Source organism: Centruroides vittatus, unplaced genomic scaffold (genome assembly GCF_030686945.1).
Source record: "Centruroides vittatus isolate TY-2023 unplaced genomic scaffold, ASM3068694v2 contig_10, whole genome shotgun sequence".
Taxonomy (NCBI): domain Eukaryota; kingdom Metazoa; phylum Arthropoda; class Arachnida; order Scorpiones; family Buthidae; genus Centruroides; species Centruroides vittatus.
The window spans coordinates 5435017-5458091 of NW_027120658.1; the positions used below are offsets into that span (position 1 = coordinate 5435017).

Here is a 23075-nt window from a genome sequence, read left to right on the forward strand (position 1 = left end):
AGTTAGTCGTTAACAAGAGCAGATAGGATAAACGTGTTTCAATAATGTGCTAACCAGAGACGTGGGTCTTTATCCCAAACAAAATTTAATTATTTTCATTGGAATAAGAACTCACATCTCTGGTTAACTTGTGTTTAAAATTTAATTATCAATTTTAAAAGTTTATACAGATGATGCTGATTAAAATAATTAATTTACAAGCACAATATAGCACCTCTCTAAACACTCTAAACAGTGTTACCCTCATAATGCGCCACTGAATACTGTAAACAGATCTTCACAAACGTTAGAGAATCCTTTAGTATCTGCAAATAATTAGAGATCTGTTCGATTGGTTGATGTATTGCATATTTTTTACGTAAATTTTACGTCATTCTTTACACTTTATTTTTATAAAATTGAAGAGATGACGTCAAATTGATGCGAATGTGTTCACTATTAATGTATTGCAAACACCAGAATTAAATCATGTGACTCTCATCATCTCAAACTCGTGTGTTCACCTCGTTACTGTAGTTTGTAATACTTCAATTTAGCGTCACAATGTTTTTAGTGCTAATTTCAGAGCGCTAAATCGAGGTTTGAATGTTTTAGATTTAAGAAATTCTCGTAGAGTATAGAGTTACACAAGCTATCAATTTAATATCAGAATCAAAATATTTTATTAAACAATCTTCAGAATTGTAGAAGAGTTTTTATTAAGTTCTTGTAATTTTAATTGGAAATGTTTTCTTAAATGCACTTTAAATCATTCTCGGTGTTTTTAATATGCTACGAAGGAACACGTACTCTTTAATATTAAACTTTGATATCGACTTCACATTTTATTTCTACAGGAAACACAGAATTTTTTTATTAATTTTGTTCAAATTTAATAATTTTATTCTATTATATCAACTACAACCATTTATTAATTTAATAACAGCTTGAAAAATCCGTTGTTTCTTTAGTTTATTGTACAAAATCTATTGTTCTTTTGACATTTTATTTTCGATATTTATAACATTTTAGAACTTACCTTTTGTATAAATTTCACTTAAATTAATTACTTACAATTAAATAAATACAGCCAAAATCGATACTGAGCCCCCTGAATAGCGCTATCCTCTTAAAGTTCCAAGCATCCGTTAACGAATCCTCCCCGAAAATATTAATTAAATAGTTCTTTAGTACTTGCCAGTTACTAAATTCACTCCTTTTCGATAACTTTCAAACGTTAAATCGAGGAAACGGTTTCTCTAAATCGAAATTTGGCTGTATTTATTTTTAATGCTTTCAACAAACACCCGATATAACATCAGAAATAAACGATAGCTTATTTAATTAATTTATAAGTATTATTACTTGAAAATTAATTAATACTTAGTAATTACAGTTCAATCATTTGATTTAAATCATTTAATCCTCCATATAACGAAAAATTATTTAATATAATGAGCAACACTCTACAGTACTGTACATCTATTATCTACAGCCTATACTATATAATGTGATATATAATTTTTACATATATAAACTCATGATATGTATATGTGAGTACGGTATACTGTAACTGCAATTTAACGTCTCTAAAATTGACATTAAACCTAGGGTGACGATAAAACGAAACACCTCAAATGAAACTGTTACGTCTGTACACGTGATTTGGTGCTAACAAAGCGTTTTATAGAAGATACTTTGGCGCTTTACCAGGATGGCGTTATATTGAGATTTGACGTTATTTGTGCATTATTTAAATTTAAAATAAATGTTATTTTTCTTTATTATATATTTATTTATTTCTATTTCTTCGCGTATCTGTGTATAATCTTCTCTCTTAGACAACAGTAAAGGTATAAAAATATTATATTTATACAATAATTTTATTCAATTTATATTATTTTCTACGATTTAAAAATAATTTTAAACGTCATTTTTCTTATAAAAAATACGTTTTAAAACACCATTTTATTTGTCAAAATGTCTTATTTTCATCTTATCAATTTTTTCTTCTCTTCGCCATTGATTTTGGTTTAGGAAAAAATAAGTAAAAATAATAAAATTGATTTCAAAATATTAAAATTTTTATTATATTCTAAATTCTAAATAATATTATTTATAAATTTAATTTTATTTAAATTAAATATACAAGTAAAAATTCCTAAACAGGATTCAATTCTTAAAATTCTGTTCTTATTTAAATTGTTGCTTATAAACAAAATTTCACTGAAAATTTCGAAAATTAATAAGTTTTTTATTATTATTATTATTTAAAAAGTTTCCTTCCTGGGTTATCTGTATGGCAGGAAATTTGCATTTTAGTTAATAAAGAACAATAAAGAAAACAATTAATAGCTCGAATAAACCAGATGGTGCATGCATTCTCGGCTCTTACATTAAAGAAAACAGCTATTAAACAGCTTTAAATACAGCTTTTAAAAAAACTATTTAAAGCGTTTAAATAAAAATTAAAATATAATTAATTAATTATAGATATTATACACTAAAATTTCATTATTATTCTAAAATTTTAATTAAATAATACACTAGCTTATGTTAGCTTAACTTAGGTGTATTGTACCTTTTAATACTTTATTTCAGCCAAAATAAAATGTAATTTAAATTATTTAAATTATTTTTTTCCTATTTTTTTTCTTAGTAAAATTTTCGTTTTATCGAATGTTTAACCTTTAAAAATTTACCATTTCGGTTCGGTTGTTAAGGAAAATGGACAAAGTTAAAGTGTTTACAATGGTAGAAATTTCGTGAAATTTTTTGTTATATCAAACATTCTCTTGATATAGCAAAATATATTTAATGTCCTAAAAATATTTTAGTGTTATTTGCGAGGGAGGCATGCAGTAAATTGCCAATTTTGTAGAGTAAGGATGATAATGAACAATCCTCCATCATCATTGAATGTTCGTGAGCTTATAAATGGGTTAATTATTAAAAAAACAAATAAAGAAATTTATTCTCACATAAAATATAAAATTAGGAATCTCATCTGAGTTTATATATAAATATTTAAACTTAGATAAAAAAAACTTTACTAAAAAATTCCTAACTCTAATAATCGGGAATATGAAATGGGCAGGTATGTATTTTTCTTCTAACAGAATTCTTGACTTTATCTGGAGGTCATTTAATCATATCTTGATAAAAAGCGTATATATATAATACATATTGATGTTGGAAATCACCAATATATAATACATACGTTTCTTGAATCGTTATGAATGTTATATTAGAAAAATCCAGGAATAGATGACATACGTTAAATATTTATTAAAATCATATAATTTAAAATTTAATTAATTTATACTATGATATTTATCTACAAAAATTTCGTAGGAAACATTAATTATTCATTAAAAATACTTTTTTCTAACATATTTAAGCAGACTGATAAACAGAAATTTTTCATCCTCCGCATCAGAGGAGGATCAAAGGATGTAACTTATCTTAGATAAGTTTGGCAATTTACTGTTGCATTTTTTAGTAACATTATTTTATTTTCCTTTATAATTTAATAAATATAAAATTTTTAAACTCACATTTTATATTGATAAGTACACATTCGATAATTCATGAAATTTCTGATTACAAAAATATAAATAAATTATTTTATGTTTAATGTTTCAGAAAAAATAAATTCTGATACAATAAAACCTGTCCAAAACGGAAACTGAATGGAAACCTGTCTAAATGGGTAAAATATTCCGGTTTATGCAGGTTTTATTGCATTTCTAATTTGTATATATTTATTTACGAATTATTTATAAAAAATTTGAAATTTTAGCGTAGAGAGAGATAATTCTAAATTAAAACTTTCCTTAGTTGGTATCGATTTGCAAATATTTTAAAAAGATCACTATTCATTGTGTTTTTAGACTTAAAACACGAATAAATTTTTTAAATTCCCCTAAATCTATTTTAGGGGCGATAAAACAAACTGTTAATATTTTTTCTCTTGACATGCAACATTATCAAGAAGAAAAAAAATATCAGCAGCATGCTTTATCGCCTGGCAACATTGTCAAGGAAGAAAATTTTAAAGGTTAAATACGATGTATCGTCACTAAATTACACATTATTGTCTGTACTGAAGGTTTATCTTTAACATTCATTGTTAATGTTTCATATATATATATATATATAGCTTCAAATATTTTGTATTGCACAGCATAAAAGAGATAAATAGTTATTCTGTCGTAAAATTAGTTAATATTTTAAAATTAAACACAATCTTAGACAAACCTTCCTTTGATAAATTACAAGTTTAGTTCGTCGAATTTAATTATAAAGCATAGTGTCGCTATGTTTTTTTTTTTTTTTTAATGTATAGAAAGCCAACTTTTTACATAGATCTGGAATTGATTTTTCTGAAATATTTTAGAATTTCATAAATATAGCTTATCATAATAATAGCTAACAATATGTAAACAAAACATTGTACAGTCTGCTTGTAAATTCTGACAAAAAAACCTGGAGAACATTCCCAGAAAATAGAATTTTAACAGAAAGAATAAAAGAACAAGCACCACTATTGTGATATTATTAACATTTCAGTTCATAACATTAAACATACAGAATTTATAACGAAATTCTACTCGTATACAACCCCCTATACGTCCTTAAAAGCTCAGTTAATATAGCAAGAATATACATTTTTATGTTAAGCAAATTAAATAAAATTATTTAAAGAAAAAAACATGTACTACGCGATATCTGAAGCATTGATACACGTTTTTGATAAATATAATATTTGCATTTATATCAGATGTGTTGAAAGGCATTCTGTTGACAAGTATATCAATGCTGAACAGAAAGATCTTGGTTTCAGCATCCAAGTCACTTATCAACCAAGATCTTGGTTGATAAGTGACGTCTGTTTAACAAATACTTTTACATATTAACACAAAAAAGGTTCAATAAATCACAGATATCGCTTTTAAATAAGCACTTTTGATATGATAAATCCATTAAAAATGACTGAGAAAGGTAAATTCAAGAATTTCATAGAATAATATGCCAAAATTTCAAAAAAATTTCCTCAATAGAGCATTTTTATATCCTTATATTTGAGGAAGTATTAATATTATACATCTAATAGCATAATCCATAAGTTTACTCTCTCGTATTTAATGCTTTATTCATACAAAAAAATTAGTATTTTTAAATATGGCATCGCGAGATGCCTGTCATATATTTACAATTATCTTTCAATAAACAAATTATTTTAAAATTGGCTTTTATATACAAAATAGTTTTTTCTAATTCCTCACCTGGAATTACTTATGCTTGCATACTTGACCTAGGATATTTCACGATATAGTAATAAAATTAAGTAATTATAAGTATTGTTAATATTAATTATACAGTACATAATTATTTAAATTTATAAATATAATCTTTAGAAATAATAAAGTATATTTCTCTCTCTTCATTTAAATAATAAACCTAAAAAATGAAGCCATTTTGTTATTAAGAGCATGCATAATTACTTAAATATAACAGAATATGCCATTGACTTATTCATAGTGGGCCTATGCTTAGAATATATCCCAAACATATTTAGTAGTAAGTCTGTGGGCGGATATATTGTATTGTACTTGACTATTGACATTCAGGTCAAGTACTGTATATCAGACTATTGACATTCACGTCATATCAGAATTTAAGTGTACAGCTTGTCGTTGTGGCAGACAAATTTGTATGTTTATGCATTATTCTTACATCTACATATTTTTGCATACACATCTTGAATAATATTACATTTTTAACATTTTTATTTAATTATATATATACTTTAATATTTATATACTGGCCAAGATAGCTTATAATTACAAATATGTATCAGGAGACTAAAAATTTTAAAATTTATATTTTTATTGCCTTTTATGAATCATGCATTAGGTATATCTGAAATATGTAAATCCTGTATATAATATTATTGAATAATATGACCCAAATTACGTCAAAAGTTATACTTGTTATTTGTTCTATTCGAATTTTTTCAGTTCCTTTAGTATTCAACTCAAGATTGTGTTTCCTGTACAAGTCAACGAAATAATATATAAAGTAAACAAAATACAAATAATAAAACGACTGTCATAAATTAAATTACACTCAATATAACTCTACTACGAGAAAAAAAGAAAACTTCTGGATATCTTTCAGTTTATAGAACAAAATATAAGACAATAATCAAAAAAAGTTTATAATATAATAAATTTATACTAAATAAATACATTTAAAATTTCTTATATGCTCATTATGGACAAGAGAATGCAGTTTTGTGAGAAATTTCCTTGAATATAGTGGATTCTATTTGAGAAAGTTATACACGAAACTGTATATAATTTCCTCAAACATTAAAATTGCAGAAAGTATATAATTGTAATCAGTGTAAAGTATTTTATGAGTGTTGAAGCATAGATTTGTTGGTATGTATTAGTACATAATCTTAATATAATATATATATATATATACACACATACATGAAAAAATATGTATGCATAATATTGTGTGCTTGAGTTTGGATGTGCACTATGATACAATATGTAAAATATAGAATATATACGTGTATGTATGTATGTATGCATGTCTAATGTATAATATTTAGTGCAGATAGCGTTAACAGAAAATACTTTTAACATTACAAATATAGTGAATATATATATTTCAATTTTAATGATTCTAAAAAAGATAATTGTATAGATATTATATATGTATAATATCTGATATAATGATATATATATATATATATATATATATATATCCATACAATTACTTGCATAAAAATTTGGATAATTTAAACAATAATTTATTATTTTTTTCTAAGATCAAATTGTTCTTCTGGACAAAAATATCTTTTTTATTGGGTACTCTCTTCTACAGACTTAAGTCGTTAGATTGTAACATTTATCCTCAAAAACTTACATCATTATATGATACTTATCTTCAAAAAAAAAATACGAGAGGGTGGAGTTAGAGCTGTGATATATGAAGGGAAAAAAGGCTAGAATGTCATTTGATACAAAATTTGTAACATAGATAAATTAATAGAAAACCACCCCAAAAAAAAGTATTAAAAAAATTTATGATAAAATGAAGCAATTGTTAGAGTTCAAAGTATTTTATTTTTGTAATTTCTTTATCCTCCCCTCAGTTAACTCAATCATGTAAAAGTAATAATGACTTTTTGGAATTTGATATATTCGTTTGATCATACTATTGGAATGCAAAAGGAGGAAACAAATAATAAAATAAAAGAACTTAAATTAGATGAACAAACGATCAATGATATTAAACAAATAGAAGATAAATTTAACTGATATTTTGCAATATAGAATAATAAATACAGAAATTTCATCGATTCATACATAAATAAAAATTTGAAAATTTCATCAATGAGTAATTTTATTATTGAGAAAATAACAACTCTAACTTATTTACTTTATTTATTTTTTAATATAAAATTCTTCAATAAATTTTAAAATAATGAGTTCGAGTTACGATAAAATGTCATGTTTATATTTTAATCAATTTCCAGACAACGTGTCTTCCAAGTTTAACATTTGATTATTCTATCAATAAACCAAACTAAATTTTCTGTTCATCTTGGAAAAAAAACCAAATTTATTATTGTACAATATTAAAAAAGACATTTATACAAGATTATAAACCAATATTTCTGATCTGTTGTTTTTACACAGTCATATGATTACTTCTACACAGTTTATATGATCGATTTTCCAGAAAATAAATATAAATTTAATTAATTTATCGATAATTTAGATATTAATTTTTCTAATTTTATTTATACATATATTTTCTTAATTACTATAACAATATTCTTTTGTTTTTCTATTATAGTTGGGGAGTTGTGAACTCCTAGTTGGGTAGACTTTTTTATATAAATGTTGGTGCTTTTTTGTAATAAATTATTTACATCTATATAAAAACATAAAAAACATTTAAATTATTAAAAATATTCGCAAAAAAATCTTAATTTAATCAAAGGAATAATTAGAAAAATAATTTAGCAATGTAAATATATTTTAAAAATTCTTCTCAAATTATTAACTACTAAATAAATAAATTTGTTAATTTAAAAACTTTTATAACATTTTAAAATGATAAAAATGTGATATATAAGCATACATAAATGCTAATTTTTTAAATAAATTATTTTAGTAACGGAGTTAAGAATTTATATTTCCTCTTTCTCATCCTCTCACTCTTCTTATCTTCAGCCTAGACCATTGAGTAGGATCAACCCCCTAATATATAACATAAAAACATGAAAATAAAATATAAAAACATATAAAATATATAACAAAACATAACATAACATAAAAACATATAAAATAAAATATAAAGCTTAGAAATATGTTACTTATACGAGAACATTTATAAGTTTATATAATAAATAAAGGTTTCCAACATATTAAGTTTACTTATATATTTAATATTCCAGTGAATGAATTTACTATTCCTGAGTAGACTAATATATATAATTCTTACTTTGACCTTTCCTACCTGATAGACTAATATATATAATTCTTACTTTGACCTTTCCTACCTGATAGACTAATATATATAATTCTTACTTTGTTTATATGAAAATTAGATATTTGAGACAAAATATAGTAGAGATGCATTCCATATTCTCAATATAAGTTACTGTATAAGTTCTAATAAATTACTCAAGATATACATGTTAAAAAATAAAATATTTATATAACCTATGCTCTTAGCCATTCGGCGAATATTTTGTAAATATTTTATCATTTGCAATGTATCGAGATCATAAAAAATACATTCATTCCAAAAATTTGATACATAACTGTCCACTTTATTTTGATTTATTTTACTTCTAATGAAAGTTTTCTTTGAAAGTGATAATAGGATTTACTACTACCGAAAATTACTGACTTTTATAAAATATACTTTTTACTACTTTTACCGAATTCATTTATTCACTTTATAGCTTTGCATTAGATTTTTAAAAGAAGGAAATATATAAATATAAATATATATATACTTTAAAAGTTATCTACTTTCTAACAATAAAAATATATAAGAAAAGTTTTTCTGTTGTTGGTAAATTGGCCAATTTTGGTTAAAGGAAACCATTTTTTCAGTTGAAATTTGGTTTTGTTTGAAGTTCTAAATTACCCCGAATTTCATTCAAAAACGGTTTATTATAACGTGAATAAGTTTCCAAATTTTAGAAAAATACTACATTATTTTAAATTTATTATCTTATAAGATAAATTACTTTATAAATCAAGTTAACTGACGTATATTTTACTTAAATACACCCCTACCAAACGGAATAAGTTACTTCCAAACACATTCTGTTCGGTAAGAGTTTACTTTAATATTTTGTTTTATTAAAAAAAATATCTTTGTAAAAACGTGTTTTTAAAATATGAAATTTAACATAGAGTTGTTGTTTTGCTAATGGATAAGTTTAATGGCAAAGAATTTCTATAGGGACTATCAAATAACACATACCTTATCGAAGGTAGAGTGGTTAACTTTTCTTGCTTCAATGCTACCCTCCGTCGATGGATCGCTCCAATGTCTGCTAATAGTCCTGCTGCCTAGAGAGATACAAAACGAATTTGATTTGATTTCATAATAAATGATTCCAAAATAATCGTTTCATTGAAGTTTCGGATCACTTCTTAACAACTGTGTACCGATATGAAAATCGATGCTCTTTATTTATCTTTGATGTATAATGCAACATCGGGATTAACTTGCTTACAAGAAGGTTGCTCTTGATAAGATATTTACATGAAGAAAATAAGGACTTAAGAGGATTTCCCCCCTCTTATTAAAGACAAGAATTCTTTATATTTTACGACAAACAGCACTATAGTAAGATGATCTTTAGTAAATTATATTATTATTTTTTTTCGTGTTTTCTATTATGAATTTAGTCGTTTTTTTCATGAAAAAGTAAGTTATAAGAAGTTTATTATTTGTTAAAAAAATTATTTGCATTTTAGATTAGTATTGAAGTAACATTTTTAATATAAAGAAAAATGTATATGCTATATCCTGAAGATATATATATATAACAACATAACAAAGAATAATAGATATTTTCATGTCATAAATCTAAATATATAGTATATATTTCTATATGTACAAGTAAGATATGACATTTTTCTTGAAAAAATTTACCATTGTATAGATATATTTTACTTTTAAAAATTATATTTTAGAGCAGGATTCCCAACCTGGTTGCTAGTGACCCTTGAGATGTCATTCGATTTATCTACACAGTCGATAAATTACTGTGGCTCGTTTGGGGTGGAAGATTTACTTTTATTTTATTTAAAAATCTATTCAATTCTAATTTTAATTTACAGTATACTTTTTATATTAATATAAAACAAGAATAAATTACAAATAGGTTGAAATAAAACTAATTTGGCAAAGGGATCGACAAGCAAGAAAGGTTGGAGAATCCTAATTAGAGGATTTAAAATCGATTATTTATTTATATTTTTATCAATTTTCTATGTAAAATAAAGTTAAATTATAATTTATCATTGAATATTTTTTAGCTTTAATTTGTTATAAATATTTTAGGGGGCGTTTTTCACACTTGATTTAGCAATGTGCCTCCCTCTATCGATAAGTTTCAAACATATATTTGTGAAAATTAATGTTAAAAAATACTATATATACTTCAATATTTAAATATTTTAAAAATTAAATTAAATTAAATTAAATTTATAAAATTTATTTATTAATTTTTAAATTCTTTTTTTAAGTAAATAAAAATAGAATTGAAAAATTTTAATTCAAAACATTTTAAATTCGCTTCCACCTTTTTGAATCTTTTTTATTTTATTCTTTCTTTTAAATAAATAAGTGCAACATTTTTTTAAATTAAAAATATTAAAAAGTGTTTTATTTTCTAAAATTCAGATATTATTTTGAATAATTTTAAAAAAGAATTATTTAAATTATCATTTTTTTAGTGTTAATAATTACAAATTTCGAATTAATGACGTTTAAAATAATAAATTTTTATTAAATCAACGAATAGATTAAGTTTTATAAATAAAATGAATATTTTAATATAATAAGATTATGATCAGGAAGAGAAAATTCATAAAGCATTTAAATAATAATAATAATAAAAATTAAAAAATAATCGATAGAATTAAATGAAAAAAACTAATTTATTATGACCTACATAAGAAAGTAATTTATACGATTTACATTAATGAATATCAATATGATTTACAAGTAATAATTCAACTTAAACGAAATAAATGTTAAGTTTTTTTAAGAAAGAGCAAATTTATCTTCGAATAAACCTTCGAATTATCTACATAAACCTTTCGAAATTCTTAAATTTTTCTATATTATAATTAATGGCACTTTACGTCTTCAAATAATTGATTCAATGTGTACTAAAAGTCAATATCTATATCCTCTTTAACTATTGTACTAATATTTTAAATGAGTTCCAAGAGTCGCCATCAATATTATATATGGAAGCATTCACCTTACGAGTGTCATTTTGCTGGAACAATAAGATTCGACCGTCTAAGAAATATTTTTCTCTACTGGATCGATTCCTTTCTGTGTAACAAACAGAAAATATGACGTCAGTCCTGACGTCATTCAGGCTATTGGCAATGGATTTCCTTTTCCCACAGGAATAAAACATCCCAAGCCGTTAAGTGATTCTCTTAATTCCTTTTCTTTCTTCTTTCTATACTAATCTCTTAAAGCAGTTTCTTCTCCCTTTTTTTTTAAAAAAGTTAGTTACAGTTATTAATTAATAATTAGAACACTAAAAGGATGTGTATGATTTAGTTTAATTTATGATCAATACTTATAATCATATGCAAAATGAGTTATTTTAAGAGCTCTCATACATTTTGAGTGTTTTAGTTAATGTTTATATTACACCTATAGTTACATGTAAATATGAAAGCGGTGTAATGATTGGATTATATTTACTTACAGTTCACATCCACGCAACATAATCTTGTGAAATGTCACTAAACATTATAATTGTATTAATCACTCGACTATCATATGTTTAGATTGAATGTCACACTTAATCATTATTAAGTATCTTTCGTTTTACAAGAGGGTTTAAACCGATGACTTTCTTATCAGAATAATTATATGTTTTCATTAAATAATTGATTTTTTAAAATTCATTTTTACCTGCATAGTTAGAGCGACTATCTGTATTTGTTGGTATGATGTCTGGTCCCTTTTCTTCACCTTCTAACATATCATCCGTATCTTTTTTCAATGGAGTTTCGCATCTAAAAAAATCGAATTGATAAAAATATAATCTATCAAAAAATCCATTTATATTTTATTTACTTTATACATTATATTAATTCATAATAAATTATCCATAAATCTCGAAATATGTTTACGCACGTCTTAAATTGTTTATATAAATTTCTAATGGAGTGTATTAAAGATTAAAATGAGTAATCCCGTTTAGAATCTATACATTGGAAGATTATAAACATCAAATACGAATTATAGTTATAATTTATTATCGTAAGTTTATATTATGCGTAATAATAATTTATATGATCCGCCGTGTATATAAATAATTTAATTTTTTATAAATTCCCAAGATGTTTTAATAGTTACAACGTAAATATACTGTGTACCTTTTTATGTAATTTGTACTTTTAAAAAATAAGCAATTGAACGTAAACATAATGCTGGAAAATAAGCACAAAATAATTTTAAAAAATCAAAAATATAGAAAATAAAATAAAATTTTTAATATTCTCAATAGGAGAAACTTGATTTTTTCTATCTTCAAGTTATTTTTACTATTAAATATCCTTCTTAATAGATTTAAAAACTATTAAGAAGTGTCCTAACATTTAAAAAACCTGAAAGTTTCTTACATTACAAAATGTACAGTCATACAGACGAACTAAATTTAAACATTTGTCTCTATATAAAATGCAATCTTTAAAAAAATAAAGCTTAATAAATTTACAATTTCCTCCAAATGAACGAAATAATTACAAAATAACGTGCCTGAATACATTAAAATTCTGTTATATAAATTCTTTTTTTTAGATATATTTACAAAATATTTCTAAGTTAAATTATTAAAGTTCAGAAGTAGACATAGGAGAAATCTATGATAGCTTTGCCTATTCACAAAATTTTACACAGGAAGGCATCACATCAGTCAAAAGCAGGGAGGCTGTCCTGAACAGATGCTCCATATTTGTTCGATAAATAGGAGTGGTGCTTATGGCTATATATCAATCAGATGGGGGTTATGTGAATGGCTTAATAACTTAAACTATAGGAACAATAATGAATTTTTATTGTCAATAATTCGAACAATAATAATAATAAATGAAAATTTATCATCATCAATGATAATATAAAGCATTAGAGACTTGACACAAATGTTTCTCTAATGCTTTATATGTATCTAAATGCATTAAGAAAATAATTTGTGACTAAATTATTCCAGCAAATATCCAATTTATTTATTTATTTAAATCAAGAATCGTATTAAACAATACATTCATCATTATTCATACAATATATTTAAGTCATTTATTATAATTTTTCTAGTAATAAATGATTTAAATAATAATTAATTATATATTTTATTTAATAAAATGTATTTATAATTTATTATATTTTAATTAAAATATTTCTTAAATATTTCAAAAAGTTTTTATTTAGTTAATTAAAATTTAATTAAATGTAAAAATAAAATAATCATTCAATAATTCAAAATAATTTATTATAATTAAAATTATTATCATCTTGTTTCTAATTTAAATTTAACAAAATGCTTATATTATTATTCTTATTAAATAAAATAATTAATTAAATAAAATATAATTTAACATTTGTATAAAATAAAAAATATAACTTTAAAATAAATAATATAATTTTTTAATATTTAAAGTCTATTTAATTTATTCTTAATTTTACAAAGTTATAAAAAAAGAATTTTTATATTTTAAATATATTAAGATAAAACTTTTTAAAGTTTATGTAAAGTGCCAAAATATTTAAAATTTTAGAATAATTAATAAATCATTAGAAGCATAAGTAATAATTTATTATATATTTTAGCACTTAAAATAATTTCTACTTACTTATCTGCAACTCCTGGAGAATTTCTGGTGCCTAAAAACATTAGATTGTTAGCTTTTTATCTTTTACGTTTATTAAAGTAAATATTTAAGAAAAAATTTTATTAATTTACGTCGAATTTTTTATAAAAAAGTAAAAATAAAAATAATAAAAAATATCTTAATCGATCTTAAGTGAAAGAACAATGAAAACATTTCTCATCTGACAATGTTTTTTATTAAAAAAAATAATATAATAAAATATAAAAAATTTTTTTGATTAATGTTCATGTGTTTTACATGAGTATACACTCCACGGATTAATTACCATCAAGAAATAAAATATTCTATTTTAGCAACTTAAAATGCAAAATACTTTCATCGCACACCATCTGTTAATACTATCGACATGTTGCTAAGCAACATTAATTTTGATTTAAATATGGAAGCTCAAGAAGAAAATTAAGAAGGTGGAAAAAAATAATAATAAAAAGAAGAAGAAATGCTTTTGTAATCAATCATGTAAAGTATTTGTTAAATATTCTTTAAAAGTTGTTGTAAAAATGTTCTTCTCTTACCTTGTCTCTTACGTTTCTTTCGTACTTGTAGAAAAACTGTGATAATTACTGTTATGATAACTAAAATGATGACAACAGAAATAAGGAGACCTAACACTGGTCTAATAATGATGATACCTTCCATTCCTGAAATTAAAAATCAAATAATTTACTGTAAAATCTTTAAAAAATTGATTTAATATTATTATTATTTTTATAAAAAGAACAGAAAGAGTTAACAGACTGTAAATAAATCCTTTCTCTATTGTAGTAAAACTTATATAAATTATATTATTATTAGATTTAATTAATTCAGGAATGGAAGGAATCATTATTATTGGATTTTATTCAAGTGTAATTAATAATAATAATAATAATTCCTTCTACTGTTTAAAAACAAAAAGTAAATTAAATAATTTACTAAAAAGTTCTTTAATATTATTGTAGAAAAAAGAAGAGTTAATTTAAATTAACATATTTTAATAGAAATTCTCTTTATTTTAGTAAGCTTTATATAAAGGGATACATTATTATTGTTACACTTTAATTAATTCAGGAATTATTATTGCATTTTTATATAGGAATAATAATAATCGCTTCCATATTAAAATTAAAGAAAAAACATTAAATACATTACTAAAAAATTCTAAATATTATTATTACAAGAAGAAGAGAAATCCATTGAAATCAACAGATTTCAAATGAATTCTTTATATTGTAATATGATTTATATAAAAGATATTCTGTGAAATAGTCCATAAAATTGTAAATTACTCAAAAGACATTGAATACAATTTATTAATATTATATTGTTAGAAAAAAAATTTACACAATTGAATTTTTTACATAACAATCGAATACAGAATATAGATAGATAACATAAAAAAAAAATAAGTGAATCGATACCTCTCTCACTCACTCTCTCACTCTGGTTATTTTATCCTATACACTATTCAGAATCCTAACAGAAAATCAGACTTGAATAGAATACGAATATGAATCCATTTGCGAATTTTCAGTGATGCAATTTTCTAAGTTATAAAAAATAAGAAGTAAAAAAGAAAAATTTCGCTGACGTTTCTGATGATATCTTGACTGTGCGACAACAAATGTTGTAGGGATTTTGGGGATTGAGACTTGTATAACGTCTGCATATTTCAGTCACATCTGGAGATGTGTCTCTAACGTATCAGCAGCATTAAAAATCGGTCTTATGCTTTTGGTATCTGTTATGTTTCAATAGAAATACAAATATTTCTCGATGGTTACCGGATACTTACAATATGAAAAGGGATATAAAAAGAAGAGTTTTCGTCTAAATTTTATCAGATAAATGTTGATTTGAATTATAATATATAAATTCTACAATTTACACTTGGTAATTACCTTCATAAATATTAATTTCACGAAACAAAACTTATAAAAATAAAATGAATTTCTGTTGAAAAATTAAAAAAATATATATATATAGAAAGAAAGTACACTCTGCACATTAATAGGACTGGTAAGAGGAAAGCACTAGACTGATGAAAATATCAAAGATGCATTAAATTAATTTAGAAAATAGGCTAAATATTTAAAATATTTTCGAATTTCTACCTGAAAACATTTTATTTTATAATATATTACTGTCATTTTAATGCATTACATAAACAGTTGCAAGTTAAAAATGATGAAGAAATCTGACAAAACTACTTTTCGTAGCTATAATCATAGTAGTAGTAAAGGCAGTAGTAGTGAATGTGGAATATTGAATACATAATTTTGTCATGACTTAGCGTGTTCTGTCGCCAGATATTTCGTTTCATTAAAGATTTTAGTAGATTCATAACTATTTCGTAAGTAAAAGAAAGGAAGGAAGTAAAAGGAATATACATAATCTGCATTTAAAGAATGTAAATTAATATATCATGAATATATTATCATCACGAATATATCACGTGTATGTCACGAACAGAACCATCATGAATTTCTTTTTTCTCCTGTTTAAATTAAGATTCCGTTAGAGATATTTTATTTTAAAATAATTTAATCCCGTTCAGACGGAACTTAAACAAATTATTCGACATCTCTTTCCCATTTATCAATTTTCTAGAAAATTATCGAGTAATCTGCCGACAAAGAATTATTATTTTAGATAAATCAAAGATATTGTACATACAGATTGACACATTTTATCAATTCTTATATAAATTTTCTTTGATTTATTAAAATTGTAATTTATAACTTCTAAAACTTATTTTTATTTTTTATTAAAAATTCTAAATTAAAGTTATTCTACGTCTAAAACGTCGGATCTTAATTCTAGTTGCAGACACGGTAATAAGTCTTGCAAATATTTTTTTTTAATGGTGTTTTCTGAATTACTTAATTTAATTACAACCTTATTAACATATCTGGAGTATTTCCAGATTCAATTTATTGATTAATATAATAATAAGATAAATTGTAATATATTTAAATTATTTTTTCTATAATTTAAAAATAAAATGACATATAATTTGTAATATAAAAATTAGTTTTATACGTGTTAAAGGGGGTGAGAAATGGAGGGATGAAACTATAAAAATCGCAATTTTCCACCCTTGATTTTGTTTGTATTTTATTATTAAATTTTATAATTTTTTACATTATTTAATTAAAAGTATTCTGTAGAGACAGCAATAAATAATAACTTAACGTATTGTACATGGTGAACAGAAGCAATAATTCAATGTTTCACCATATTTAAACATTTTAAATGTAAGCTATTGATTTAATTTTAGTATATAAAGATAAATATAATATATTTGACTGTAAGGATGCTTTATCCATTGGATGAAAGTAATGGAATTACATCACCAAATTACAATAATTGATTGTAAATCTTTATTCTTTATGTTAAAATAAATAAATATACGGGGAAATTTGTATAATATTTTGCTTGTAAAACAGTTATATTTACTTATTTTAATGGCTGATAATGGTTTTCTCTTTGTTTTTTCTAGTCATTAGCTGCATACAAAACTATAAACATTTATTCATTTAAATTCTTTTTGAAGTAATTATAACGATTTTAATTATCAAATAAAAACCAAAAAATCGCTTAAAACATTCGACATAAAATAATTTAAACATAATTCCAAGTTAAGTATCCAACATAAAGGATTTAAACTTAAAATTTGAATAATTATTCGTGATTTTTCGTGCCTTAAATTGATATAAAGTATTGATTCTTTATTAATTTAAATTTAATATATAAATATTTAAAGATATTTCCTTAAAAAATTATCAAATAATATAAAGAAGTCGTTAGATTTTACGAGATTTCTCTTATGAATTTTCTGCAAATTTCTTCCTATCAGAGAAAGACTTAGAAATGAAAATTATCATTTGACAAAGGAATGATATTAAATTTAATAACATGACGAAAACAATCTCATTAAACTTAATGCTTATTGATATTGCCACTATAATTATTATTGTTAACAATATTCGTTTCCTCAAATAATAAAATGCAATTTTTACAATGAGAATATCTTAAAAATACACACATATATATAAATAAAAATATTTAAATAATATTACACAATATTATTATTATTTAAAATTTTTAAATAATCGAAATCATTATACTTAAAGGGGTACAATTATTATCTTTTCGGCCAACTTCGTTATTAATTTAAACATAAAGTCTATCATTAAATAAGACATTAATAAAGTTAATTTATATATTAATTTATTAATTTTTGGGAAAATAATTAATTAAAATGATTAATTAATTTTGTGAATGTCTTAATTACGTAATTTTTAAATATTTTACGTTAAAATTTTAATATTTTTTTAATTAAAAACTATGTAAAAATACTTGTAAAAATCTGTTTTCTGTAAGAAGAATCGTGATAAAATCTATTGACATGTTTTTTTTTTAAATTTTAAAGTATGATTAATTACATTAAAATCAAGAAAGAAAATGTTGGAAAGTAAAAATTTTCTTGTTGACTCGAAGCTTCGAAATCTTTATTTTCTATTCAAACATTAACAATTCAATCTTATTCTTTTATTAAGATTGAAAAATAGAGATTGAAACGTTAACGATGAAAATTAGAAAAATCTAAATTAAGTTCCTTTAACTTAACATTTATTTTAAGATAATTATTTTTAAATTAAAAAATTAGAATTAAATACTTTTTGTAATTAAATAATTAACAATTCAGTTGTATAATTAAAACGTCTTTTTTGAAATTAATTTTATAAACAAGACGTGAAAAAATGGTAGTAAGTACGAATAAAATTATAATTTAAATAAGAAACATTCCTACTTAATATCAACCATTTATATTTAAATTATAAGTTTATATATATATATATATATATATAAACTTATAATTTATTATATATATATATATATTATTATTATTATTATTTGAGTTACAGTTACAGACAGACATTCGTACTTACTACAGTTCATAATTTAACTAATTTCAAATTTAAACATAAATAGCTGTGTTGAAGTATGATTTAACTAATAAAATATATGTATTTATAATTTAAATATGAATTTTTTAAATATATTTAAAATAAAATTGGAAAGTTTTTTTTATATTAATTTTTAATAATATTTTAAAGTAATATTAATGTTTGTACAATGCTCAAGAATTGTTTTAATGTCCTCTTCTAATTTTATTGACTCATAACTTTAAATTATAAAAATATATAAGATTATTTTTAATGCTTAAAATTCACATCGTAGGAATTAATTCTGTTATTTTTTTTCGGCTTCTTATTGTTTAAATTCATTGTAAAAAATGATATTATAAATGAAAAATCATGTATATTATTTTTTCTCTTACAAAATAATACAGTTATTGTTTAAATTCGAAACAAATTACTATTTTCGAATTATTACTTTACTTAATTCTTTTTTATTACCTTTAATCCTATGTTTTATACATTTTTTTTTTCTTTTAATAAATGAATTTTTGAATATTTAATTTAGTAGATTCTTATGTATTAAGGTTTCTTCTCCAATAAAAAAAACAAATTATCTTAAAATGCTTATCTATTTAATCATTGACATCCTTATACACAATCATTTTCCTTAATGGAAAAAACAAAGAATTGCCAGACATTCAACTTGATCAATAGAAAGAACTCTAACAAGTATAATTTGAATTACAATAAATTTTGAAAGAACTTGTATGAAAGAATTTCTGTGATTTGTTACTTTTATAATATTCATATATGTTATATATATATATATATACACTTTTATCAAGCTTGAAAATTCATATATATGTATGTACATAGAATAAACGTGTATACTTATATTTAGATACATTATATACATATAAGTGTGCGATTTGAAGAGGAATTGGGAATTTTTCCTTCTACTTTCATATCCCCCGCTGTGCAGAAATGGGGTGTGCCAACCGTGGATAGCTTCTTTATCAAACTCGTCAGTGTGAAGTTTAATTTTACACAAAGTACAAACTTGTTTTCTAGGTGTAAGTATGTAATCATCATTTGTGACGTCTAAATTGTACGTGTTTTTTCAACAGAAATGGTTAGCAGCCATTTTGTTTGCTCTCATTCCTTTCGCTTTGTTCTTTTGACTACTGTTGTCGATACTACTGGACAGTAACGTTTAGAAATGTTTAAGATAAACATACCTAATGATCTCCTCCTGGACTAGAAACCTGGTGGAGAATTGCTCAGAGGTGTCCTTTTAGTGTTGAATGTTTTAAAGTGGTTCTAAAACCTGTTACAATACACGTAAGCTATCTTAATTAATTTCTAATTCTTTTAGAACTGCAATAGTAGTATTACCATGATCTTAGACCCACCTCCCCTAAATGAGAAACTAATTAGGCCTATAGGAGTGATCATCCCCTCTAGAAATTTCACAAATAGCACACTGTATATACGTGATTAAAACACTTGCATACACACACTCACTACGTATATGTGAATGTATTAATTAATATATATTGTGTATGTATCTGTAAGTCTGCTTGAGTAAACATCACATGTAACTACTGTATATATATTTTAAGTCGAGACGAATTTCAAGCTTGATAAATATTTTAAAAACTTATTTTTAATAACAAATAATTTGAAAAATAATATTTTAAAAGTCATAATGATGATTTATCAATAATTAATTTATAAAAATAAATAAAATACTTATATTAATTACGAAAACAATTTTTAAATCTACGAAAGGTGTGTTACGTAATTTTAACTATTAAAAAAATGTTTTATCGTTAATTATAAATAATAAAAATCAATATTGTTAAAGTGTGTCGACTGTATTTTTTGAGGTTTTTTAAAAATAATTTAAGTGAATTTTCAGGTGTAAAAAATGTTTGAAAGTGAAGCAAATTTTTGCGAATAACGAAGTGTCACGTACAATACTTTCTGCGAGAAAAAATAATAAATAAATAAAGATGTGTAAAGAGCATTTTAGCATCAGCAAAGTCATTAAAATTTAACACACATTAATAGAAGTTATCTTGCCTGTTAATTTTGCGGCACGTTGTAACGTGCTGGCTGACAGATAGTAAGGCATGCTTTTTCCTTTAGAATTGACAGAATAGATCATTATTCTGTAAGTCCTTCCACTCGATAAGCCATGAAGTTGAAAAAATGGATGCACCGACGTCGTGTTCATTTGTAGTCTAGACAGCAATTCGTCGTAAATTTCTATGTTAAATATTTGCATCAATCCACCATCGTATCCCTCTATGCAATCAATAAGCAATGATTCTTCAGTTTCGTTTAAAACTGTACAGTTCTGTACAATGTCCGGTGGTGCTGAAAAAATATCCAAAACTATATCTGCAATTCCTATACTCTTTTTTTTTATATTGTACTTTCTACTTCTTAAATATAGTATTTAATTTTTATTTTATTTCAAAAAAAGACGAGTAAACTCTACTCACCCCTCCCTAAAGAACACCCGGAATAATACTTTAATAAATATTTTTAAAAATAAAGAAAAATACTATACTACATGCTAAATTTTGTAATTATTTATGTAATTTATTGGCTTAATTTTTGTTTTTTTTAATATTAAAACATTATAAATTATATTGCTGTATATAACACAGTGAAATAATTTATCATTATTAATGACTGTCTCTAAATGTTGTCAAATCAGACATTATTTTTCTTAAAAAAAAAAAATAAAATAAATTAAGTCATAGTAAATGATGAAAGAAGGATGAAGGAAACAAAATGTCTGTATCTAACTGCTATTAATCCCCATGGTAAGATATTTGGCTTAAATGTTTCAGTTGCAAGATTCCATCTCCTGAGACCAAAATTAATTCCACTACTAGGTGTAATCAATTTACTTCTAAATATATTATATATTATACTCCAGGAAAATACTGTAATCAAATGATAAATGATTACAATATATCTTTCATATAAAAATATATATATTTAATAAAATAATAAATGTTTAGAATGTTTACTGATTTGAAAATTTTTAAAAATTTATTGATTGAACAAGGTTATTTTTATTTGTATTTAAGCTTCCGTATTAAAATATATCATACAAAAACGAGCAAAAATTATTGTGTCATTATCACAATGCCAGATTGCAATTTTTAATCATGTTTTTAATTTATTTAATGTAATATATAAGATCCAGATCTCACATTTTTAGTGTCTTGCCCCCGTACATCATGCTTTTCCTATTAGCAGTAGAATCGTGCCTGTCATCTATCTAACTCATTTCAGGGGAAAAATTTTGAATTGAATTCACGTGACTTCCGATATAGAGCGGAAGTTCTTATACAGCTAATCGGGGCCTTCTGCCCCTAAAATTTCTTATCTAATCTCTATTTTCATCTGCCTAACATCTTTCTTGAGCTTAAGGAAGGACAGACAAACAGACAGAGGGAACTTATAGATTTACAATTTTTTCAAATTTCATCACAAAAACTGGTGACGTTTTAGTAAATATAAAATAAAAAAATTAAATGATTTATTTCCAATAAAAAATAGTCAAATATAATAAAATTTTATATACATAAAATGATAGATACGCGATTTATTTCCCATTCAATAGTACATAAATAGTAAAAGAGCGCCATAAAAAATATCAGAATATTTATTTATTTTTTATGGACGTAGATATGTATAGAGTGGTATATTATATAAAAATGTTTACCCACTCACACTATCGTACAGAATAACTCATCTAATGATGACTATCACAAAGAAACATCGTAAGGATCAGAGGTCAACAATCTATAAATATTTATCAACACTCTTATTGGAGAAAGGCGTTTCTGAAATCAGCCATGGCAGAGATAAGAAGCAACAACTTGACCAATCGGTTGAACGTCAATAAACTTATTTTACTCCAGCTCACTATTAAAGAGCAAAATGCAACTTAAGTCAATATGATGTT

General features: G+C 23.4%; 1 protein-coding gene across 2 annotated transcripts in view; it reads right to left on the reverse strand.

Annotated features, from left to right (window-relative positions):
* LOC136976645 (protein turtle-like) overlaps positions 1-23075 on the reverse strand; it is a 163957-nt gene that overhangs the window by 39291 nt on the left and 101591 nt on the right. Inside the window, exons 8-13 of one of the 2 annotated variants that reach the window (XM_067272095.1) lie at positions 21170-21466; positions 14693-14818; positions 14139-14169; positions 12199-12302; positions 9508-9596; positions 8206-8267 (exon numbers count right to left, since the gene is read on the reverse strand). In XM_067272095.1, the coding sequence (XP_067128196.1) occupies positions 8214-8267; positions 9508-9596; positions 12199-12302; positions 14139-14169; positions 14693-14818; positions 21170-21466 (701 nt within the window). In that variant the 3' untranslated portion in view covers positions 8206-8213. Of the gene's footprint in view, positions 1-8205; positions 8268-9507; positions 9597-12198; positions 12303-14138; positions 14170-14692; positions 14819-21169; positions 21467-23075 lie in introns of those variants that run through there. The other variant, XM_067272031.1, reaches the window with a different exon arrangement.